The 24,364-nt window shown below is 42.7% G+C and overlaps 1 protein-coding gene across 7 annotated transcripts in view; it reads right to left on the bottom strand.

Annotated features, from left to right (window-relative positions):
- Ebf1 (EBF transcription factor 1) overlaps nt 1–24,364 on the bottom strand; it is a 397,327-nt gene that overhangs the window by 93,305 nt on the left and 279,658 nt on the right. For 4 of the 7 annotated variants that reach the window (XM_085829017.1, XM_021175728.3, XM_085829018.1 and 1 more), the window contains one exon: nt 13,259–13,392. In XM_085829017.1, the coding sequence (XP_085685143.1) occupies nt 13,259–13,392 (134 nt within the window). The remainder of the gene's footprint in view (nt 1–13,258; nt 13,393–24,364) is intronic. The other 3 variants (XM_021175730.3, XM_021175729.3, XM_029483664.2) reach the window with 1 other exon arrangement.

Consider the following 24,364-nt stretch of genomic DNA (forward strand, 5'->3'; position numbering starts at 1 on the left):
TAAAAGAGTGTTTATTCCTAAACTTACACAACTTTCAATGTGATTTATTTATCTTCCTTGTGTATATGTGTGCTCATCCCTTCTGCTTTCACAGGAAGTGATACTATAAATAAACTACTGTGGGAAACTATTATCAAAATGAAAAGTAGAAGAATGCCAGTTTGGAGCACTATGTATTAGATGTGTAACTGCACAGAGGAAAGCTCCAAAGGTTAACAGAAGTAGCCTCTTTGGTTAAGTGTTCTTTGGTGAAGTTCAGTTTCCTCTGACTCCCTCTCCATTTTCTCTGACCCCTCAACAGCAAATACACATGCACATTAGACTCAAGGGAAACCATCAGGGACTGTATGAAGATGGGAGACTCATGGACTGACTCTTCATGGCCTGAAGAGACTACCCAGCCACCAGGACGCAAAAATATGGTCCTTTCCAGCTGCCTATACGAGTGTTTGTTTACCCCAGACTCAGACAGGAGAGCCAGAAGAGCCCTGTGGTGTGGGCCCAAAAGACACAGGCTCATCACAAACTATGGGTAGCAAAGATGCCAGAGAGAAAGAGAGAGAGAGAGAGAGAGAGAGAGAGAGAGAGAGAGAGAGAGAGAGAGAGAGAGAGAGAGAGATCCAGATGTGGAGGTGGAGAAATAGGGCTCCACGTGACAGAAGCAGGGGAAAGAACAGAGAGGACCGGAGCAGACAGAGCAGCTGCATGTGGAGGCAGCAGTCTGAAGAAACCACCTGCAAAGTCAGGAAGGCCAGAGAGGAAGCATGGGTCTGTGTGTGGTCTCTTGTGGCATCCAAAGGATACTAGGAGCAGGGAAGCATGATCCATGAACAGTTGGAGTGTTAAGAAAAACATGTGGTAGAGTCCTGGGGGAAGGCATGTCTTTGGGAGAGCTATCTTCTCTGAGGAGCAACAGCATGTGATCTCTATAGCTCCCTCGTACTCAGTAATGAAGGTGATGACCTAGGCAACACTGACCTGTTGTGGCCTTCTCACGGTGCGCTCAGCACTAGCCTAAGCTTTTCCGGGGACTTGTGCTCGATAGACTCCAGGGGGCAGGCATGGCTATTAGGTGGTTCATAAGTAAGGACAGTGAATTTCAGGAAGGTTTAGAAACCTAACCAATTAGAAGCAGCAAGCTCCCCTGACTAATGGCTGTCATCATCATTCCACAACTGTCCTCTCTCTCTAGACTGCTTATCGTTTTACAATAATTTCTGGACTTTACCCTCTCTCTCTTGCCTTTGAAAACATCAACTTCATCCCTAGTAGCTCCTTTACCTTCCATGTCTAGAGCACTGAAAGCACACAACTGTTCTCCCTGTGAAGCTAAGCTGAGAACAGCTCCCCAGCAGAGCTCAGAAGCAACTCCACCAGCAGCCTACATGTGTGTCCTCTAGCCACTGGCTTTATATAAAAGAAAAGCAATGGGAAGTGCTGAGCCATGTGCAAAAAGAGAACTAGAACATACACCACACACACACACACAAACACAATGTCAAATTTCCCTCACCAGCTTCACAACCGTGAACTAACTATCTGCCACATTAGAAAGTCAAGTAAAAAAAAAATCAAGTCTAAAGACTCAGCAGGATAGAGAAAAGGGAAGGGGCTGTTTGTTATTGTTCTATGGAAAACTAATTAACACTAATCATCAGAAAAAAAAAACCCTCTCAAGTACAATAAAGGGCTTTGAACACAGACTCTGGGCTCTGCAATTGCCACAATCCATGCCTCAGTTTACCAGTTGAATCATGGGCTACAGAAGCTTGGATCTTCTCTGTGGGAGCTCAGAATAATATTAAATATGTTTTGTGTTTGGGTTGTGCTTCTCCAGGGATGCTAACGCGCCTTCTAGATTAATTTTTTAATTTATGTATTAATAATTCGCACAGCATTCTCCCTCCTTCTCAATTAGAATGATAATACCCATCTCTTTTGAGATAGGCAGGGGGTGCTGAGTGATGGACATGGAACAGACACTTAAATAAGGAAGCTCTAACACAACGCGTAATTAAAGCTTTAAGATCAAACCCACCTTAGGAGCTCCAAAGAGATATGAATGTCAGTAGCCAAAGAAACAGACTTGTTGTTCTTTCTTTCTGGAGCATTCGTCTTTGTGTAACCAGGAATGACATTTTGAGATATATCTAAAATTCAGGGCTAAAAAGATGGCTCAAGGGATAAAGGTGCATGCTGCTAAGTCTGGTGACCCAAGTTCAAGTCCCTGGGACCCACATGACTGAAAATAGAGAATCAACTGCCACAAGTTATACTAAGACCTACACACACTCACACACACACACCATTCTAAATAAATAAATAATGCAAAGAGTATTAATGAGAGCAGCACAGTTCGACCTCCACATGTGCCTCATGGGCTCATTCATGTATTTTGGGTTGTTCCTGCCTAATCAGAGTTCTCTCAGGAGCTGAGGTCTTTCATTCCAAAAGAGTGCCTGTTGAGTCATCAGAATTTGATCTCTCGGGGAATGAAGGGAAGGAGGAAGGGAGGAAGGGAGTGAGAGGAGAGAGAGGGAGAATGGGGAGGGAGGGAGAGAGAGAGAGAGAGAGCAAGCAGATGCATCGAGTACCACACAAACATACAAACATTCTGGTTTTCTTTACTCCTTTCAAGAAACAGCTAAAACCAATGTTTAGCAAAAGAGGTCAGGTCTCATGAATCCCTAAAGATAAACTTGGTAAAGAGACATTTGAAACTCAAGTCTCCGGAATTAAATTCTACAGGGGAGTTCACCCTAGCTTTGGAGTAGCCAGTAATGTTTCTGAATGCTGTAAAATTTTTCTTAATATAGACACAGATACAGGTAGGGACTAAAGGCCCACAGAATAATGTTTTTAGTTGTTTTCTGGGTTTCTTGCATAGACTATCAGCTCCATGAAGAGATATCCTTGATCTGGTTTGCTTTTACTGGGTTCCCGGGACTCAGACAGACCTTGGATTAAGTTAGTTCTCATGAGCTACTCATCAAACACTGAAGTGACCAAATAGCAAGATGCCATTAAATAGCCCTCACGAGTAAGCTAAAGACTGAATAAACTTCTGTGTAAGTGTTCAGAAAAGAAATGATCAAGGCTAGGGGTGTAGCCGAGGGTAGAGCAATTGCCTAGCATGTTTGAGGGTCTGGGTTCAATCCCAGAACCACCAAAAGAAAACAGAAGAAAAAAACCAATCCCACTCCATTCAAAATTCTTTATTTTTCCTAAAAAAATAAATAAATAAAAATAAAAACAAGAAGCTTTTGACTTGGCCACCACAAACCTACTGGTATCATTAAGTATTCCAAAAGAATCCACTGCCCAGTTCCTTGGACCAGGAAGTTAACCGTGACCCTCAATCAATGTAGTTAATTGTCTCAAAACAGAACAGCAATGCGATCGATTTTCCAAAATAACAGATTGGGAAGAAAAAGAACTAAAATAAACATGCTGTGCTTCAACTGCCCCTGCCTTTGTGGGTTTATTTATTTATTTATTTTGTAAGTTGTTGTTTAAATAAACCTCCTCCAGCTCCCTTCCCAGGATGCAGATCTCAGGCCAGCTGGGCTTCATGGAAAACTGGACTGCATCCTGACAGTCTGGGAGCTGGAGAAGAGCTGCAAAGCAAAGGTCCAATGGAGGCTCACAGCGCAGCCCAGCCCTGGCTCTAAGAAACACAAGGAGCGATATTCAGACCAGCCCGACCATGTGCTCCTGCTTCTGTGCTCCTGCTTCGAAATGAAAGCCTAAGAAAAGGGAAGGCCAGGTGCATTTCTAGAAAGGGCCAAATACTTGTTCTCAAAGTTCCCAGTTTACAGGGAAACTCGGCTTTGTGGAATGAGGTAAGGGGGTGAGGAGGCAACCCCACAATGAAAGACAAAGTACTGACAGGGAACAAATCTTCCTTTCACCCAGAGGGCTCCACGAAGAGGGGTTTCAGGTCCTTCAAAGGTATACAGGATACCACAGCATTAAGATATAGAATCATCTAATATGCATGAGATGTAGTTCATATTTGCATATCGATCCACCTGTATTTACACATATATTCAATAATGCGTTATTTTGCACGCCCCTTCAGAGTGAGAGATAAGTAGACTCTAGAGAAAATTGAAGTAGAACCTCTTTGGATGTGGTGGCCCCTACACCGGCTCTGGCTTGAAGTCTTTCGGGGACACATTATGCACAACCTGCTGTTTTTAGCAGAATTTATTAAGCCTAGCTGCCACCTCTTTCTTAGTGTCTCAGAGCCGAGCCACCATGCTTATGAATACTCATCAATGTGGTGCCCAGTAATATGGTTCAGTGTCTGCTTTTTAAGCTTTGCGGTTCCACCCTGGATACAAGGCTGCCCTTTCCCCTATCACTGAGCCTGTTCCTAACAACCTGGGTCTGGTGTGCTGCTTGTGAGCTGCACCTGGAAAAATAATTATATTCCTTCCCCACCTCCCCCTCGATAAGATTCCGTCCTAAAATTCTGTGGTGGTAACATTACTTTGACATTATTTCTCTAAATTGTGAGTTTTGTTATGTTATCAGAAGACTGGGAGGTATAACGGATCCACACAAATAAAATGCATAATTCTGTATCGTGTCTCTTCCATATAATAGAGAGTTAATACATTACATCAATATAGGCTTTGAAGCACAAATTTAGGAAAATTCGACAGCCGTCAATTATGTTAAATTGCACACGTTATCAACTTTGAATTAAAGCTCAGGACTCAGACGGACTTGAGTTCAAACCCAAGCTTTGCAAATAAGCATCTGGGAGGTTAGAGGGCTTTGGGGGGAGGCCTTAGCTTCATGTGGGGTACTGGATCGACTACCTACACGTAACATAAGTACCCATGTCGACACCTCAAAAAGAGCTACTCTTTCTACTATTCAACCTTTGTCATTTCCTGATGACTGTTGTTAAGATATTTGTGTACATATATATCACACTACAACTATATCTGAACATCACGTGTATTAATGAAAACTAAGTTACATCTATATCATAGTGATTGAAGCCTCGTCAGATAAAAACAATTGCTGAGGACTGGAATGAGTGTATGGAATGAGTGAATTAATTAATGACACTCACCAAACATAACACTGCTGATATTCAGGGCTTTGTGTGAGGCGCCATGAGGGGAATTTTACAAGGACATCACCTTCAAGGGAGAGGGAAGATCCTTCACTTCAACCCTTAAACTATTTCTATCTTTAAAAAAAAAAAGACACTAGCTCATTTAGAAATGATTCCCCATAAAATTACTAGGGCTTGAAAACTGTTCTCCAAGTTTAATGTAACGGATCCACAAAAATAAAACGCATAATTCTGTATCGTGTCTCTTCCATATAATAGGTAGTTAATACATTACATCAATATAGACTTTGAAGCACAAATTTAGGAAAATTCAGCGGCTGCCAATTATGTTAAATCGCACGTTATCAACTCTGAATTAAAGCGAGGTGGGTACAAGGCAGAGAGAAGTGGATGAAGTCGGCCATAAGAGAAACTATCCGAGGAGACTCTAAGCATTGCTTTCAGAACCCAGAGGCGCACAAGCTGCAGCAAACAATCACTCAACAGACTAGGAGGGAAGCTCAGGTAGACTGCGGGTGCAGATGTGGAAAAGAAGGCACCCCAGGGTGGTCTGCATGAACCCCAGAGGAAAGACGAAGTTGAGAGGAACCTGGCCTGTGTGATAGAAGGAGGAAGTCCCAGTTCAGAGTGGAGGGATGTCCCAGAAACCCCAGCACTAACTGTCCAGGAAAGCAACAGTGTCCCACAGAGAGCTTTCTTTCCCTTCCTAGGTGCTGCACAGCTGTAGCCAGGTGTGGGTCTTCTTTGCTTAGGCGCATCATGTTCCTGTGCTTTCCGGTTGGAAGTGATGGATGCGTACACACACTCTTCCCGAACACATCATGAACTCATTGAAAATGTCAGCTTAAAGTCTTTTTCTTTCAGTATCACATAATTATCAATAGAGAGGGGGAAATGACAAGTGACTTGGTCATTAAAGATAAAAATATAGACTAAAGCACTTTTAAGAATAAAGTGAGCATGGATATAACCGTGTAACTATATTAAAATAGCCATTAGACCATTTCTATCTTTTTTTTAATATGCTAGCTCATTTAGAAATAATTCCCCATAAAATTACTTAAGCTTGAAAGTTGTTCTTCAAAGTCCTGAGGAGTTCTTGGCAGTGAGTGGGGGGAGGGGAGAAGAATTATTCTTTATTGAGATTTTAGCCACCAATAGGGTTCACATGCTCCAGAGGATGGCCCCAGAGCCGTATGCTTATGGGGAGCTCTAACTAAACTTAGTAGGGTATTGATAAAACAGTCATGAAGCTGGGAAGAACATGTTGGGGGATATAGAAAGAACAGGAATGGGGAGATGGAGGTGGACATATCTAAAATGTTTGTCCAGCATCTTCTGAGTGTCCCATGGGTAAATGCTAAAGAAATACAGTTCTAGAAGCAAAAAGAGAACGAAAGAAAGAAAGAAAGAAAGAAAGAAAGAAAGAAAGAAAGAAAGAAAGAAAGAAAGAAAGAAAGAGAGAGAAGAGAAAGAGAGAAAGAAAAAAGAAATATGAGAGGAAATTAGATCTCTATTACTTATTTAAAATCCACACATTAAATCAACTTTAAATTCTATCTGTATCTTCAGGCCTTAATATATACTTAACAGAAATTAATGCAAGTATTTACCGTTAACCATATACTCATTTTATATATCCTCTATTATGAAATTTCAAGAAATATTACTGAGATATTGTCTTCCCAATATGTCTTCAGTTCTTTTTTTAAAATTTAGTTGAATTGATTTCATTTACAATGTGATGTGGGTAGTCACTAGCATGCTGAGATAAAGTGTACCAAGTTGGGAAAGCTTGACACACTCATGAAAGAATATTCAGACTATGGGGGAAATTGTGAGAATATGGGATATGATCCGAAGCTGAATGGTGTGAAGCTGGGTGTCGGAGGAGCTGGGCTGTAACCTCAGCATGGCGATGCTCACAGGCTCCCGAGACGAGTCCTATTTCTACTCCGGAGACTTCTCTTCCTCTCAAAGTAAGAAGGCTGTACTTTGTGCCTGAGACACATTCCTGAAGGCTTTGTAACTCTCCATGAAGTCCAGTAAAATTCAAGGCTGGACAAAGGGTCCTGGGAAACTTGCAACAGATTATATGCATGTGTCATTGCCATCCATTCCTGAATATCCGTCATCAGGAAGCAAACTCTGTTTTCATGATAGCCATTCCTCTGCTTTGCATGTAGAGGAGAGCAGACAGTGCGGACAGATAAAAAGCATCACAGTGCTATTAAACCCTCCATTTCCACGTTGGGGTTTCAAGTTGCAGAATTGCTTCCCAGGCCCTGCAAACTGACATTTACCTAACTCCATCCACCCAAAGTTCCCCTCTCCCCACTGGGAGCCTCCTCTGACTTCATTTCCAGGAACTAAATCCAAACAATACCTTTGCTCTGGATGACGAGAAGAGCATGCACCCCATGTGTGAGGCTAATTGGTTCATATAGCTCTGGAGTGTTGGCTTCTCCAGTCTTAGCCGAGGGTATCACCAGTCTTTAAGTAGAGCTGTCCTACAAAATCACATGGCGTCTAACACCAAGTGCACACTGACTAAAACCAGATGCAGAGTATGAGAGAAAGTCTGTTCAAGGCCTTGTAGCATTAAAGAACTATGGCCCAGAGCATTCCAAGTCTAATCTGGATAATACTCTGCAAATATTTCAGGCGATTTTTCTCACGTCTCTCCATCCCTCATCACTCTCACCATTGAATTTCCTAACTTGACTTCATTATCATAAAATCAAAATGCATGTCACCCATAGATAATATCTCTCCTGTAAGGTGATTCCCTAAGGAGAATGGCTCTGTAGTTACAGAAGCTTGAGACCTGTTGACATCCTAAGGACTTCGGGTATGATGGGGTCTCAACAGTTATCCACGGATAAGTCGAATGTTTCACTTAATATTGACTAATGTTAATGGGGTGAAAAGGGTTTCATCCTCTCATCTGGCATGGGGCATCTATTAATATCTGTAGAAGCTGGCATTCCAGGTAGCTACCTGGAAGATTTTGGAAGATACCTTGGTATATATTTCTTGTTTGGAGCAAATACTAGAGACTGAGGAATTGAGAGAGAGAGAGAGAGAGCAGGAACTAACTGCATATGCAGCAATAGGAAGAGTCAATGTTGTAGCTAATTAAACTGTTTCTATGACGTTCTAAGAATTAGTTTGCAAATGGGCATAGTGTCTGTGTACTGTTGGGTGTGGTTGGAAGGAAAGAAAAGAAAAGAAGAGGGAAGGGAAGGGAAGGGAAGGGAAGGGAAGGGAAGGGAAGGGAAGGGAAGGGAAGGGAAGGGAAGGGAAGGGAAGGGAAGGGAAGGGAAGGGAAGGGAAGGGAAGGGAAGGGAAGGGAAGGGAAGGGAAGGGAAGGGAAGGGAAGGGAAGGGAAGGGAAGGGAAGGGAAGGGAAGGGAAGGGAAGGGAAGGGAAGGGAAGGGAAGGGAAGGGAAGGGAAGGGAAGGGAAGGGAAGGGAAGGGAAGGGAAGGGAAGGGAAGGGAAGGGAAGGGAGGTCCCTCCTGCCTGCATCTCTGTCCACTTTTGGCTCTAGTGGCGTTGTTCTGGGGAGAATGCTCAAGAGAAAAGGAATCGTGCCACAACTGGCTTTTAAAAAGATGCAGTGTAGAATCTTCCTTTCCAAATGGGGAAACTGAAGCCCAGTCACCAACACTGAATAAATCCCTATTTTCTGAGCAATAAGACAAGAGTTACTGCCCAGTTTTGACTCTTTTTGCCCAAGACTAACCCCTATAAATCTACACTACTGCTTGGAATATAATATGCCCCACCCAATCCCCAACCCCCACCCTCACCCCTGCCCAACAATCCTAAGGTTACACTCAAAACAAAACAAACAAACAAAATAGGCCAATAAAGTACCTTAGAGTGCCTCCTCCTTGTTATTTCTGTAATTGAATAAAAGGATCGCGACAGCCTAAAATATCCACCACAGAACCATCCAAACATAACTGGGACTTGATTGGTTTTCGAACCATCTCCTTCTTATGCCTCTGTCCCCTCTGTCTTCTAGAACCTTGCCATGAATTGCAAGCCACAAATTTAATACTAGATTATATAAATGTTATGCAACTCTCTAATTTGTTTCATGGGAGCAAGTTGTCTTTCCAAGTAAAACACCAGATCCCACAAAGCCTGACTTTAATTGCCTGTGGTACCTCTCCCAGTGTTAGACAACCGGCAGGCAAGCCAACTGCTACTCATTGTTTCAAAATTGAAGGAATTCAGAAGAGATACTGAAAAGATGATGATCTGTAGAGAACAGTAGCACAGGCCCCTCCCTGCTCCACAGCCCTGTGAGTGGTAAAGCAACAGCATCAAGCCCATTTCTGGTCAAGTTAAAAAAAAAAAAAAAGACTCACCCCCACATTCAACATTAGCTCTCATCAACCCTGGTGGTTTTCCTCAATTTAGACATAAAACACTACAATGCATTTTCTTCTAAGTAATTGGGAGTAGGGAAGAAGACCTTAAGGATACCAGTAAAATAACCGAGTGAAAGGGAGGACAGGGAAAAGGGCAAGAAACAATAAAAAAGAAAAGAACAAAAGGATGGAAAATGTAATCAGGAGAGTCCTGTGAGGGTGAGCGCACTCATGAGGCACCCACAGAGTTTCTCTCTCTCTCTCTCTCTCTCTCTCTCTCTCTCTCTCTCTCTCTCTCTCTCTCTCTCTCTCCCAACCCTCAAGGGACAGCAGGGAGCCAAGCTAAACTACTCATTTGCAAAAGATGATGTGGTTGGGGGAGAGTACTGTGAGGGTAAATTACTCTGGTCCTATTTTCTCTGCCTCTTTCTTTCTTTCCTTCTTTTTTTTAATTCTTCAGCTAAAAAAAGACTGTGCGTAATGGCATCAACTGCTAACCTACATCACTATCTGCTTGTCCTGGCTCACCTGCCTCGGTTCTCCATCCAGGCTATGGAGTCAGGGAAATGGAGAAAAAGATTTTTTTTAAAAAAAAATCTACTTCAGATGATATGAACTGGATTTTACAGATAGCGTGTCCACCAATCATATGGTTAGGAATTAAGACATTGGATAAGCAGGGACCCATTTCAAGAGAAGAAGCCCAACCTGGTTAGTTGTCTTACTCCTTGGCTACAGCGTGGGTCTTTGCTTTGAAAAGGATAAATTCTCCATAGAAGTTAATGACTCCAAACAGAACACACACATCTAGAAAGCAAAGGGTCTCCCTTTTACCTCTTTGAGAGTGTACATGTCACTTCTATAAGACTGGCAAAGGTTACAGTACTGATAGGGACACCCTCAGCATGGAGCAGTGCTGGCAAGGGGTTGGGGGGGGGGGCACAACTCTTGGAAGATAAGATCTTCAGATGAGGACCATGGTCCAGGTTAAAGCAAAAATCGTTGTGAGGTTGACCTCCACAAGTGAACCTGAGAGTTTCTGTGTGAACCCGAGAATTTCCTTCCTTAGCACTGAAAAACTTAGTAGCAGACCAACTTACTAGCTGTCCCCTAAGCTCCAGCTCCTGTCCCTGAAAGAGAACAGCCATCCCCAGGCTTGCATGACAGCCATCACAAACACCTGACATGCTGCCTGGCTGGAAGTAGGGGCTCAAAGACTGCCAGCTACTCAAAGTGCATTTTCCTAGAGCTCTTTTCATAGATCTTACACTATTGAGCTCTGATCCTATCCAAACCAAGCCCTGACAAAATGGCTTTGAACTTGACTGATGAGTTATTTTGCCCCATCAAAACCAAAAGATGGCCACATGATTTCATGTTTGCTTCATTATCTTTTGTTATTATCTGCCATCATCACCTCTACCCTGGCTCTCACTATGACTCTCTGCTATGGTAGCACTTGGCTTATTCTGTACCTTTTCCCCTTGCATGTCCACTCTCTTTTATTATTCCCTCACCTAGATTGTATTTGCTCTTGGTAATAGGACATCTACTTCTTAAAGATTACACTATATGGATCAGATCTGATGTCTTGTACTACCTGGCTATGTGACCTTGTTAATTCTACAAGGATATCTGCTAAGTTCTCCTAGAGATTGCAATATGAGCTTTTTACCAAGACAGAACTCCTAACTTAAGACATAGCTCCCTAGGATACTTCAAAGGAGGAGAAGAGCAAAGAACCAGCAGATGCCCTGATGCTGTCTTCCTGTAGGCCACCTTGCCTGAGCAATGTGAAGCAGGACTCAGGTACCCACTTGGCAGTGGCAGTAGGGATCCAGGGAGGGAAGAGAGTAGATGCTCTGCTTCGGTGGATGTTCCTTTTCATGTGTTCTATTAAGTTCATTATGTGGAGACAGATCTTTTGAAGCAATCTGGTTAGCCTAGGTTAGATGCTAACCTAAGGTAGAGAGCGTCTCCTTGGGCACCTTCAGGATGCCTTGAATCAACTGCCTTTTGTCAAGCCCATGACACTTGATGCCCATTCTGATTCCTACCCCAGTCCTTGTTTGATTTTCGTAACACACACATCAAGGAAGCACCTTGAGTTTATTCTTTCCCATTCCTATCTTTCTTGATAAACCATAAAAGTGATTGAAATATTGAAGGTGTGGCTCTCAAAAACCTAGAAAAGCCTGATCTTGTATGGGGCCACTGTTCCCATCAGGCTGAGGACACCAGCAGGCAACAAAATAAGCCATGGATATGATCCTTCTCATGTGGTCCCTGATGCTTCCAGGGGAAAATGGAGTACAGTTGGCAGGGACAGGTTTAGTACACTTTTCTATCCCAGAATGTTCTAGCTTAGATAACAGTTAGTTGGATGGACTGAGAAGCCTGGTTCTGATTCAGCTTTATAAGAGCTTTGATGCTCTAGCCAGAGCATTAAACTACCAAGGCTGCGCAGCACGCTGGCAAGGGTGACTGCTCACCAAGTGGGTGGCTGCTGGTGCAGAGAGTGTGTGGATAGCTTTAAAATGGACAGGATCCACTTCGGTCTGTTAGTCAGGAAAAACATGCTCGACTATTACAGCCAACTCTCAGCTCATTCCTGTGGTCCCTCCAAGAAGAAAACAGAGCATCTAGAAGAGCCAAGTGGTGGCACCTGCTAAGACCAGTAGGATCAGAGGTCACAAAGCTTGCTTCCCACTCCAAGGCTGACCCTCACTTCTCTGTGTGTATATAAACACATTGGTCTTTCTGAACCCTCTGGGTCACTACTCTCAGTTGAATGACTATTTGTCTCCAAGGCTGAAGATGCTTAACAAGAAAACTACATCCAAGAGGTTGCTGGTTGTAGTCCACATAGAAGGGTGTTACAATCTCTCAAGTGCTGAGCACACTGCTTAGATCCCAAGACTCCATAAAACAGAACAGGTAGTACTACTTGGTAAGCAAGTAGGATGGAGTGACCTCTGTGGTCTCCTGTAGTCCCGACTCTGCTTTGATTTTATACTTTGAGATAACTGAGGACTTTGAATGTTCTGCATAAGATACCTAAGCTACATATTCAGATAACAAAGGAGTCTGTTTATAACCTCCTGAAATCATGATACTCTTGTTTTGAGGTCGCAAGTAAATGCTAATGGTTTCCCAGGCATGTCATCCAGGTCAGATCACCCTGATGAAAGCACTGAACACACAGAACAGTCATGGTCATGTGGTGGGAGTCACACTATAAAGTACCTGAAAGCTGTATGCTCCTACTGTGGAAAAACCCTGGGCTCTTCAGGGTCTCCGGGTGACTCACTCTGGCTGAGAGTCACTGAGTCAGTAAGTCAGGAGCTCCCTGTGTTATGACTGACATATGAATAGGAGTCTCTGAAGCTCAAATCACAGTAGATCCCATCTATGAAATATCCACACATAATTGATTTGCTGAGGTTTGAATAGCTTTTCCTATATATTTCATAATTTTGTATCTTCTTTCCACTTGCCATTATACAAAAGAGCCTTCAACCTATGGCAACTCCAAGAGGACAAACCACCAAACAGAAAGCTCTGGTGGTGCTCATGGGTTAGATGGAAGTGATGCCAACAGTAAGAATTTGCCTCCTGGGAAACTCAGTTCATCTTTTCCAGTTTCCAAAGTTCTGTGGACTAGAGGAGGGCCACCCAGAGTGGTACCACTAAATCCTACACATTCTATTAGAAATTCAAGTATAGACAGTGTCTGCAACTAGACCAAGCTATTAGATATTAATGTTCAGACAACACCTACCTCACTCCAGACCAGCATGGTACCGAATATGACCTGTAACCCATCAAAGAAATTGTCCCCTATGATGATCACAGTCGCGCCTCCCGTCGTCCATCCTTCACTCGGGCTGATGGCTTTGATACAGGGAGTAGCTGCTTTTCAACACACATGAAAAAGAGAAGGAGTCTGCTGTTAGAACCAAACTTTAATGATGGGAGACTTGAGAAAAAGAAAAAAAATCTTTCATCTTTTCACTAACAGAAAGTCCCTCCAGATCTCAGCATTTCCTAGCCACATAAGGACCAGAATCCTGGGGAGCAACTTTCATTCTTAAAGACACCCTTGTCATTGTTTCTATTGAGATGCATATAGTATTGCACCTGAATCTTCCTTGAAAGCTTGGGAAATTTAGCACAGAAGGCAAACTGAACAATGCTAGAGTTTAGAATGCTGTGGAAGCCTTATAGAATTGCTTCAAAGCTGAATGTATTTCAAGAAGTTGGAATTGCAACACTCTTGGGTGAACATTCCTGTCCAATGGAAAGCTAACAGGGTGAGCAGGAGGCTGGAGCAGGAAAGATCCTTGATCCATGCTTTTCTCTCTGTAACATTAACATAGCAACAACCCTCACTAAAACTCATTGCAACTATTTTCAAGTACATGTCATGGATCCCATTTTGTATATCCAAAGTTTCAGGTCACTTGAGGTGAGTTATGCAAACAAATAGCTGTGGCCTGGCTGAACCACAAACTGTCTACATGACCTTGGCTGTGTTGTGTTTCCTGGGCATAAAAACCTAGGGCTGACTTTTTCCAAGATCTTGTATCTCTCCTCTTTTTACTGCAAATGGCCTTTGGAGGTGAGAAATCATTTGCAAAGCTTGTCGTTGCCGCAAGTGGACTGGAGGTGGTTCTCCTAATGAGCATTTAGTACTCTGAACAGAATCACTAGCATACATGGGATGGTAAGGACTGTGACTCTGAAACCTCTCTGAAAGAACCTGGATACCACAAAGAATCTTTAACCCATCAGCACCATGCTGGTGCTCCAATAGTGATTACTGCAGCACTACTGCAATAGTGATTACAGACAGCACCTTCAGCAAGGCTGAAAAGCAAGCAAGATATTGTGCAAGAAGAGAGGGGACACCGTCCTCTTTAAGGAACGTTAAGTATTCAAGGAGGACTTCCCAAACGCTGCCTCCAAAGAGAACAGCAGTTAATTCTAAATGTGAGGGGGAAGTGCTGAGAAAATAATAATAATTAGTATTGGACTTTGTCAAATTTGGCAGAGTCTCCTGTTTTAACTTCTGCAATAAGCAAAGAAAACATTAAGTGAATCCCAGGGGGACCAGTGTTCACGTGCCACCACACAAACAAGTGGGATGGCCTTGGTCCTCATTCAAATTAATCCTCAAAACCTTGCACAGAGAAGTCTAAAAACATCCAAACCAAACATTTGGTGTTGGCTGAACTCACAGGAACGCATCTGCAGCTGAAACGGGGCAGCTCGGGTATTTACTTTTCTGAATTTTAGCCCCAAACAAAGCAATTAATCAAGAACATATAAAGGATCTATGATTGAACTGTATTCTTGTCCAATTTTGCTACATGAGATGATGGGGGTGGGGATCTGTGTCTCAAGGGCACAAGACTTTTTCTTACACAAAAGCTTTCTTAAAAACTAAAAGGTTGACACACACAGTTAAGGGCTTCTGAGGTAATGACATAATACAATGTAGGATTTCAAGTTGTTTCTAAAACAGATAAGCTACAGTTAACAACTATGCAACATTCATAATATACAACCATTTTGAAAACATTTTGTTAATATCACCCAATTTTTAAAAATTGACTTATAAGTCAATATACTTAGGTGCTAAGGTCCCATACATAAGATGTTGCTGTCTCTCTCTGGATGCCTTGGGTAAATATTAGATATTGGCTTAGACAAACTAGATGTTAGAACCCCATCTAGTTGAAAAACAAGGACTCCAGTGTTGTTATTAAATGCTGGGCCTGTGTTTGCCCGTGCGGAATGCAAAATGATCTTCATGTTGGCATCTATTAACCTTAGGTTTTCTGTTTTTATATCATATGTTTGCGATACAGACATAAGTGTTCAGACAATTGATGTCTCTTCCAAACTTCTCACCAGAGCATAAAAGGACATGGAAGAACACAGTGGAGCATCCAAGAGAAATCTGTCTATGGGAGGGGTTTGACAATCACGTGGTCAAGACCTGATGACTTTATACCTGACTCCTGTCCTGCTTTATCCACTTATTATTAATGAAGTAGAAAGTTCTGTATGTGTGTGTTTGTGGGGGGAGGAGTCTGGGTGGATGTGGATGTGGGGGGCTTGGACAGGAGGGATAATGAGAGTGTAGAGTGTATGGGTGTATAGTATATATATATATACACACTTGGAAACACTTGAACTTAGGGAACATGGCCATGCTTTTAAACACTAGGAACAGCTGTTCAGAAGCCAGAGAAAAAACATTGAGCCCTAGGAGTAAGGAACCAATGTCGATACTAGCTTTCTGGATTTCAGAAAGAAAATCTTAAAAGGTAACAACATTATGAACTAATAAAAAAGTGTTCCAAATAATTTGAAAAATTATATCTAATGAACCTTTATGTGCATGAGTGAGTGTGTGTGTGTGTGTGTGTGTGTGTGTGTGTGTGTGTGTGTGTGTGTGTGTAATTCCAGGTTACATGTGACCAGGTATTCTAGACAAAGGTCTAGAAGACAGGATACACATCAGTTGTCCACAGTGGGTCCTTATGAAAAGGGAACATGACTGGATTGGGTTTGACAGGAGAAGAAGGCTACTAATTTTTACTCTATTAACGTTTATATGGCTTGAGGCTTTTCCACTGAGCATATATTATGGTAATATATGAGTAAAGAATTCAATGAAGCAGGACACGTGATGATTTTTGTACTTCTTAAAGCAAATCAATACTAAAAAGAATCCAGCCAAGCGCCTAACATCAGCCGGGCGGCTTGGAGACCCTGGGACTCTCCTGCATCCCACTGGCAAGTTGTCTAAGGATGCTGGCCGATCCTCTGAGCAGCTATGGCCTCACTTGCCTTGATGCCATCTACTCACAGAGGCAGAGAAAGAGTTCACTATGTAAGCACTCACCCTAGCTGGATTCAGCAGAATTCGCAAATGGGGCGATTTACAGAGTTCAATAATACTCCGAGATAATCGATAACATTCTTTCTCCCAAAAAAAAACCATTATGAAATGGGAAGTGGAGGAGCAAATTTGAAAGCAGGACTACTTTTTTTAAAAATCAGAAAAAAAAAAAACTCATGGTTTAATTAATGAAAGACTTCTTTCCAGCCGCACATTTTCACACTCTGTCCACAAGGGCAACAGACTCATTGCTGGTTCTAAATTTCATTAAAAATAAAAGTTTTCCCCCTTCTTTTCTCTAATGCCTCTCCCACCCCTCGCCAGCCACCAAAGTCGAGATTTTCCTTCCTTCAAACTGTGACAATAACATGATTACCCCACCAGTTTAGCATAATGGTTCTGAAATGCTCCTGGCACATTGCAGAATTAAAGTGGGAATTATTAGGTAGCGCCTCTTTGTTATAATGATCACTCCACAAATAAAAGCTCTTCTCCCAAAGGTACTGCAAGGCACAAAATGCTAATTCTGAAGATTATGTGTGCGCTTTTATTAAATATTACTATGCCCTGCCTGTTTGAGGGCCTCTCCGCTCTGATTGTTTTATGAGGACCATGTTAATGTCATTCCGTCTTGCTAGCAGCAGGCACACATTTTAGCGTTTGTATGAGAGTTGATCAAAGGCCACGTGCTGGGGGAATTGCTGAGAAAACACGGACAAGCGATAAAAATCTAACAGATTAATTGGTTTAAATTTCATTTCAGGGTGTTGAACTTTGGCTCAGGACTTTAATACTACACCGTGAGTCAGGGCCTAATTACCAGATTTCCAATTTGCTTTTGAACAATAGCTGCTGTGAGAAGAAAAAGAAAAGGAAGAATCTAAAAAAAAAAAAAAAAAAGAGGAAATAGCGAGAGATCATTCAGCTTCCAGTAAGGAGCGTGTGTACAGACAATTGCACTGGGGACATTTCTGATCACCTCTTCTACCTCCAGAACATGTATATTCTCTTCAAATCGCCTCAGAAGGCAGAGGAAACCACAGATGCCCTCAGCAGTTTAAAACTGTCTGGCTTCCAGAATCAATGCTACATGATGCTAGGCCTGCCTGCTCCCTTGCAACCAGAAGCACTGAGCTCTTGATCAGCAAGGTGAATTTACAAGCTCGGCCTCCAGTAGAAATGACCTATTTCATTGATAGAAAGCCAGGGGCTCGAGAGTGGTGTTTACCTCAGGGTTTATGGGTGGCCTTGAGAATAAGGGTTAATTGAGCTCAGAGGTGCTTGCCCATTGAGATGAATTAGTAGTGTGCATGCCTATCAGCAGGGTCCTTGGGGCTGCTGACCGATGCCTCACTTATTAGGGCAGCCATAACGATGACCCAGGCTCAAGGTCTATGAGACCTTGTTTCCAAAATGAGTGTTTGGCTGCCATTTTTGCCCCATGCCAGAAGCCTCAGTAGAGATGTGTTGTATGGCTCTGCGCCCTCCTTCTCCCTCTTTGTATACCATGGGCAAACAATACTCTGTCAATTGGCAAAATGTACAAATTTACGAAGTTTCAAATCACAATCTAAGTCTCTTAATGGTATTCACTGCGAATTGTGAAGTGGGTACAAAGTTGCTCTCTGGTCTATGCATGAGACAGATCAGACTCTTTTTTCTAACGTTCCACTAACCAACCCTCTATGAACAAGCAATTCTTAAAACAGGTACCTAAGGCTCCCAAAGGAGATGGCAAGCACGGCACCAGCTTTTATTGGTATCTTAGTGAAGACCAACAACTCATCTAACATCGATTCTATCATTCTACATTTACCAGTTAGTACAGTCACTTGCTCCATGGAGACTGTTGTAGGTTCCAGAGGTGGAGGTCTCACAGATTTGACACAAAATTCACAGGAAATGCTGACCTGTATCCGATATATTGTACACTAGTTTCTGCCATAATCATTCATTATTATTATCATCATTGGCCTCCTGTTAACTGGAGTTCATTTCTTTAATACAGTGCCCTGTGTGTTCACCATTTAGAGTTTGTCTGTTTTTATAATATAGAGTTTGTCTTGAGTTTTATTGTAAAGCCTCCCTAAGTGTTTTAGTCTAGCTACTTGCTAATGTGTTAGCTGAATGGACTGAATAGGTAGACTTGACGCCAGAACATCCCAAAGTAAAGTGAGTTGTCACTGTTTGTGTTTGTTCTTAAAGACATTTGTCTGAAATGAATGCTCATTAGGAAATGTATCACAACTGTTTCATACGAAATGCCTTTACTGTTAATGTTCTAATGGTTGATGCTTGGCAGAAAACACAAAACCTGTAAGCTGGATTCCTTTGATTTAATTTTTAACATTTTTTTGCCTGTCTGTCTGTTTGTTCATGGGGGCATACCTATGTCAGGGTATGTGTGTAGAGGGCAGAGTGGCCACAGGGGGATCGGCCTGACGGGACGTGAGGGGATTAGTTCTTTCCTTCCACCATGTGGGCTGCACATAATCAAACTTGGGCTGCTAAGTCTTGGCAGCAAGCACCTCTACCTGATGAGTCATCTTGCCAGTCTGAACTGAGCTCCTTTGTCTGCTCATAAAAACTCCCTCCTGTTTATCTGCTGGATTTGAGTGATGCTGTGTTTGGGAGTAACCCCATTCCAGAAGTTCTTGGGCCATGGAGGAGCCCTATTTTAACCCAGTGAGTAGTCGCAATAATTTGTCATGCTGCTTTTTTTGAGGGCAATGATTACTTTCCCCAAGTCTTCCTTAGTTTCCAAACAAGCAGTTAATGACAAGAGGGTTTGCCACTAGTTGTAAGGCTGGCCATCTCCGTCTTCACCCTGCACAGGATCTGATATTGGACCAGCTGTCCTCCAACAGTGTGCCTGAGAAGCTAGTAGCTGCTACAACACTACATCAGACATCTATCACCCATGGGGGAGCAGTCCCAGGTGCAGAATGCAAACAAACACCACTACAGGTCCCCCTCCTAATTCATAAGAAACAAATTCTATTAGGAAGTGACCAAGTGTGGCAGCCCTGTCACGAAGGCTACAGCAGCAACACATGCAGCTCTGAGGAGTTACGGGAGGCTGGTTCTGCTTTTCTTTATGGTCCTCTGCAATCGCACTGTGTAGTTAAGTATCTTATCACTTATTAGAGTGTGTTTCATTTTGCTATTGATCTGCATTTATTGCTTTGTCTAGCAAAATATCTAGATGTTGCTTTGCAAAGAATTACAGCATTTTATATATAAGAGTTTCTCTCATCTCTCTTCTCTTCTCCTCTCTCTCTCTCTCTCTCCTCTCTCACTCCCTCCCCCCCTCCTCTTTCTGTGTGTGTGTGTGTGTGTGTGTGTGGTGTTTGTCACTTTAAAGGGAAATGTAAGCCATGATATAGAGATTTCTCAATACCAGACGCAATTAAACCTATTAAATATTCCATGAGGAAATTGAGACTTTCAAGCGCTTTGCATCCTTTATCCCAAAGTGACTTCATCTGGCAAAAAAACCCTTTACTCTGACAGCATTAATGGCTCTGAAAAAGGAGGAGAGGCAAAACCTCCCAGTCACTAGATGGAAACATTGCTCCAAAGACTGTTCCTATAAAGGCAGGAAGCGGTTATCCTCTACTTGGCCCAAGTGACGCCACCTGCCATTCACAGACCTAGCCCACCACCTATCCACTTCCTACTTCATTTTCTGCTTTCCTATTTCTTTTGAAGTTCCAAGTGCCATCAGTGAGCACAGCGGCACCTGAGCAAGAGAAGGCCATAAGTGTGGTCACAACCGTATTCTGGAACCTTCTGGGGCAACTGCTTCTGAATGTCTGAGTCTGTCTCTCCAAGAACCAGAACTCTGTTCACTCTCACTCTTCAGGGCTGTTTAAACAATTTAGCAATGGGGAAAAAAATCTTGACATTTTGATGTGCCTATAACTTCTAAATTGCACTTGAAAGATTGTTGAAGGCTTTTGGATTTAATGACAGGCAACATAGCATTGTTTCATAATATACAAAAATTGTTTGTTAAATACAAGCAGAAGCTCAGAATTTTGTGACTCGAGGAGGGCTGAATACATTCAGTTCCAACTTGCCTTGCACATGTGACTAGGAATTAAAATGCACAGAATTCTAACTGTGAAACAGTGAAAGGCAAATGTCGCCACGAGCGTTCTCTCTCCTCCCCTTGTTCTGTGATTGTCAGCCACTCCAGTGCTAAGTAATATGGGGAAACAGGCATGGAGGGTAGGCAAACCCGCAGCATGAATTATTCATGGATCCGATTGTGCTATTTGTCGCAGCAGTAGTGAAACTGCTTGCCTCTGATGACACCATGAGTAAATAATTTTTTTTCCAACAAGGGAAACTTTTCTGCACACGATGATTTTGACCCTCTTCTCCTAATTAACCTGCTGTAGGAACAGTTTGAGGAAGGAGAGCCAGGGAGGCAAAGCAGTGGAAATCATCCACACCGACGAACACCCAATATTAAGAGAAGGGGAAACCATTTTCAGATTGAACAACAACAATACAATCATGTAACCACTTCTTCAAGGAGTACACTAGCCTTTATTCACAAGCAATCTTCCTGGGCTGGGACAATCATCAAGTCAAATATGAACATGTCCAGTGGAAAATCTGTGACATTAATCTTGGCTGGAGTCGTATTTTTAACGGGACGTGAATGTGTGTGTGTGGGATTATCCAGATGGCCATACAGGAATCGGTCTGATAGGATTAAACCTTTATGCTGAACTCCGCTCCATCTGTTCGCCAAGGCTTCCCTCTCCTCAGTTGAATATGAATTTTCAGCTCTGGGAGCAGGACTCAGGGTTCAGGGAAAGGAGAGATGTGTGCATGTGATTTGACATTACATGGGTCTGGCTTGGTTCACGTGAAAAAAAAATGAGCTAAAAAGCTTAAAAGCATTTCAAATCTACTCTTTGTTTTTTGTCCCAAGGTTTACTCTCCTTACTGAATTTGAGGGTTTATTTAATGTACTGTCTGTCAGTCTAGATATGGATGGTGACATTTGCCTGAAAAAGCAGAACAGGAAGATAAGTATGGTAACTTTGCAACAAACATGAGATATATACAGATGATGTATGTTTCTGAATGGATGCCTCAGGCAGAAGACAGACACCTGGGCTTTGCTCCCCACCTCCCACCACAAGAGGGTTAGTATTAGTCATTTTAAAACCAATTAGCTGAAACTATTCTCACTGTCATTTCTGTTATGCTTTGTATGTTTCTTGAAAAACTTTGTTGTTGTTGTTGTTGTTGTTGTTGTTGTTGTTGGGAAAAGGCCTGGGGGAGGCTGCAGTTTATATATCCATCTTGAATAAACGGAGCTGAATTCGGTTGGTGCTCCCTGCATATGCCCTCAGAACCTTACAACTGGACAGGTTGGATTATGGGAGCATTCAGGGTAGCATTCAGGGGCCCACCAAGAGGCAATGCCTGGGGTGGGTCTAGAGTCACCACCTCTGCCCTCACTGACAAAGAACCTAGAGAAGAGGGGCATGAGAAACTTCCCAGCTACACCTGAGATAAATATATGGCTATGTCGCCCGAGTGAAGGATCTTTTAGAGCCTTTCTCATCAGTTTTTACAGACACATGGTCAGTAGATGTGTTTCTATGTATGTTTGTGAAGAGAACTGTGAGAGACAATAACTGCTATGGAGGAAGGAAGGGCCCCATAGTAATCTAGCAACCATCTGTGGACATCCCATCCACTCTAGCACCCATCTCTGGATATCCCATCCACTCTAGCACCCATCTCTGGATATCCCATCCACTCTAGCACCCATCTGTGGACATCCCATCCACCCTTTCACTCCACACCATGTGGTGGGTGCACACGGCAGACCATCAAATAAGTTAGCCTTTCCAGATATTGGCATAGCTGTTGGGTCTAAGTAGTTGCCTCCACTGAACAGCTTAGATGGCAGAGAACAATGGTACTTCCTATCCAGATTTTAGTATGTTGCTAGAAAGTGTGGGTAGAAACACTCTCCGATCCCTTCAACTTGCAAACATTTTAGCCAGGTCATGAAGGGTGGTTCCCATTCTGGAAGTAGATGGTGCTAAGCTGTGAATCTCCCCACCACCACCGCCATAGCCATAAACACACACACATACACACACACACACACACACACACACACACACACAATCTACTCTCATGACAAGGGTATGTGTACATGCATAGGCTCAGAGTTTAGCCCTCATATTTTATCATCAATAAACTAGTTAACTAGTTAACTATAATTCAATCCCATTATTTAACCTGTTGAGCCCAGTTGCAGGAGCCACTATCCACAAATAACTTATTCAATGTTTAATTACTATGAAAATGTCTTTACTTACTCATATTACTTATATTACCAGAATAAAGAGCTAATGGACAGCACACTGGTAAAACTCCATCTTCTATTGGATAGCACAGATCTTGGGGCCATGTTTAAATAATCAAGCCTAAACTGTTAGCCATAACTGCCAGTTATGAGGTACCCTACATATTCCAGGAGATCTGCTAGGACTGATACCTTCAAATCCTGCCAAAAGGACTACAAAGCAAGTCCTCACAGGAGTAGGCAGGGAATTACTTCAACAGGAAAAGAATACTGTTGAAGTATATATAACTGCTGCCCTTGGAGTATATGGGCCTTGCACTACCAGCTCTTTAGTTTATAAAAAGAATTTGCATCTGTATTTTTTAATATAATCTTATTTTTGTCAGCAACAGAATTCTAACTAAATTCTAACTAAAGTTAGTATAAGAAGTAATGAAACTCACTGGGGCATTTGCAAATGCACATGTCATTTTAATCTGTTCCTATCTGTGATCCTTATCTACCACCCCTTTAATCTACCATGTCACCCTCTTGCTAATTCAAAATATTATGCCAACCATAGCCCAAGCCAACATAGGACTAAAGGCTAGATTCCCACCCATAACCCACCAGTGCACACAGCATATGACTCCTCCCCAAGTCAGCACTTAATTCTGAGCAGTTCATTTCTGTGGGGACTCATGCTGCCACTGACTGACTCATCAAACAAGTCTGGAAAGCCTACCATGGCCACTCTGGTGTTTCACATCTGCTCCGAGAGCCTGGCTGAGTTCCTGAGCGTGTCTCCTGCTGTATGCATGTACAGTTTTTGTACAAGTAGTTGGGCAGAAGTGCCCTGAAGGATTTCCACTGTCATTATGCAAGAGAGCATATATAGTGACTTTTGAAAGAACCCGTGTTTTGTACTTGAGCTGCATTTCAACCTTGCCCAACTTTTAACAATAACTGATGGGCCATGGTTTTCGCTTTTGCAAATAACTCGCTGTTTGTATTTCTCTCCACAGTACAGCTGCCGTGGCAAAGGAGGGTTGGAGTGAACTTTCATGACTGGGAGCCTTATCGTGCTGAGCCAGTTTCCTCTCCTCCCTAACATGGCCAGTGGTGCTGCAAGCCAGCATTTGTTACAGCACAGATGTTTCCGTGGTGATGATCCGTGACGTCACAAGGACAGAAATGTGGATCATCAAACTTATCTGCACATGACGAGGAGTGGAATTCCATCTCTGTGTAAGCTTTCTGTGGTACTGATTAAACTTCCTGCAGGACTGTTCAGGATCTGAACTATCCTGCCAGAACCGTGAGAAGAAAAGCCAAGATACTTGTCTTTTCCAATTCATTTCTACAACACGATAATTGTGTTCAAAGTCCAGTTACTACTCCCCAAAACTAAATGAATGGATGCCAGTTTTCGCCTTTTTGAGTATGGCTGACTTCCCCTCTCCTACCCTAGAGGTAGCTCTGGGCTCAGATGCAACACTGCCTGTGGATACAGGGACCCTCACAGCTCCTTGGCCGGTTTCGCTCTTTACCTCTGGGTGCAAATCCTTTTTCCTAACTCCAGGCTTCTGCCACTTTAATTGGGGATAATAATTATTTTTAAAAGCCCACTTCACGAGGGCTGCGGTGAA

This window comes from Mus caroli, unplaced genomic scaffold (genome assembly GCF_978045245.1).
Source record: "Mus caroli unplaced genomic scaffold, Mus_caroli_1 scaffold_13, whole genome shotgun sequence".
In the NCBI taxonomy this organism is placed as follows: Eukaryota; Metazoa; Chordata; class Mammalia; order Rodentia; family Muridae; genus Mus; species Mus caroli.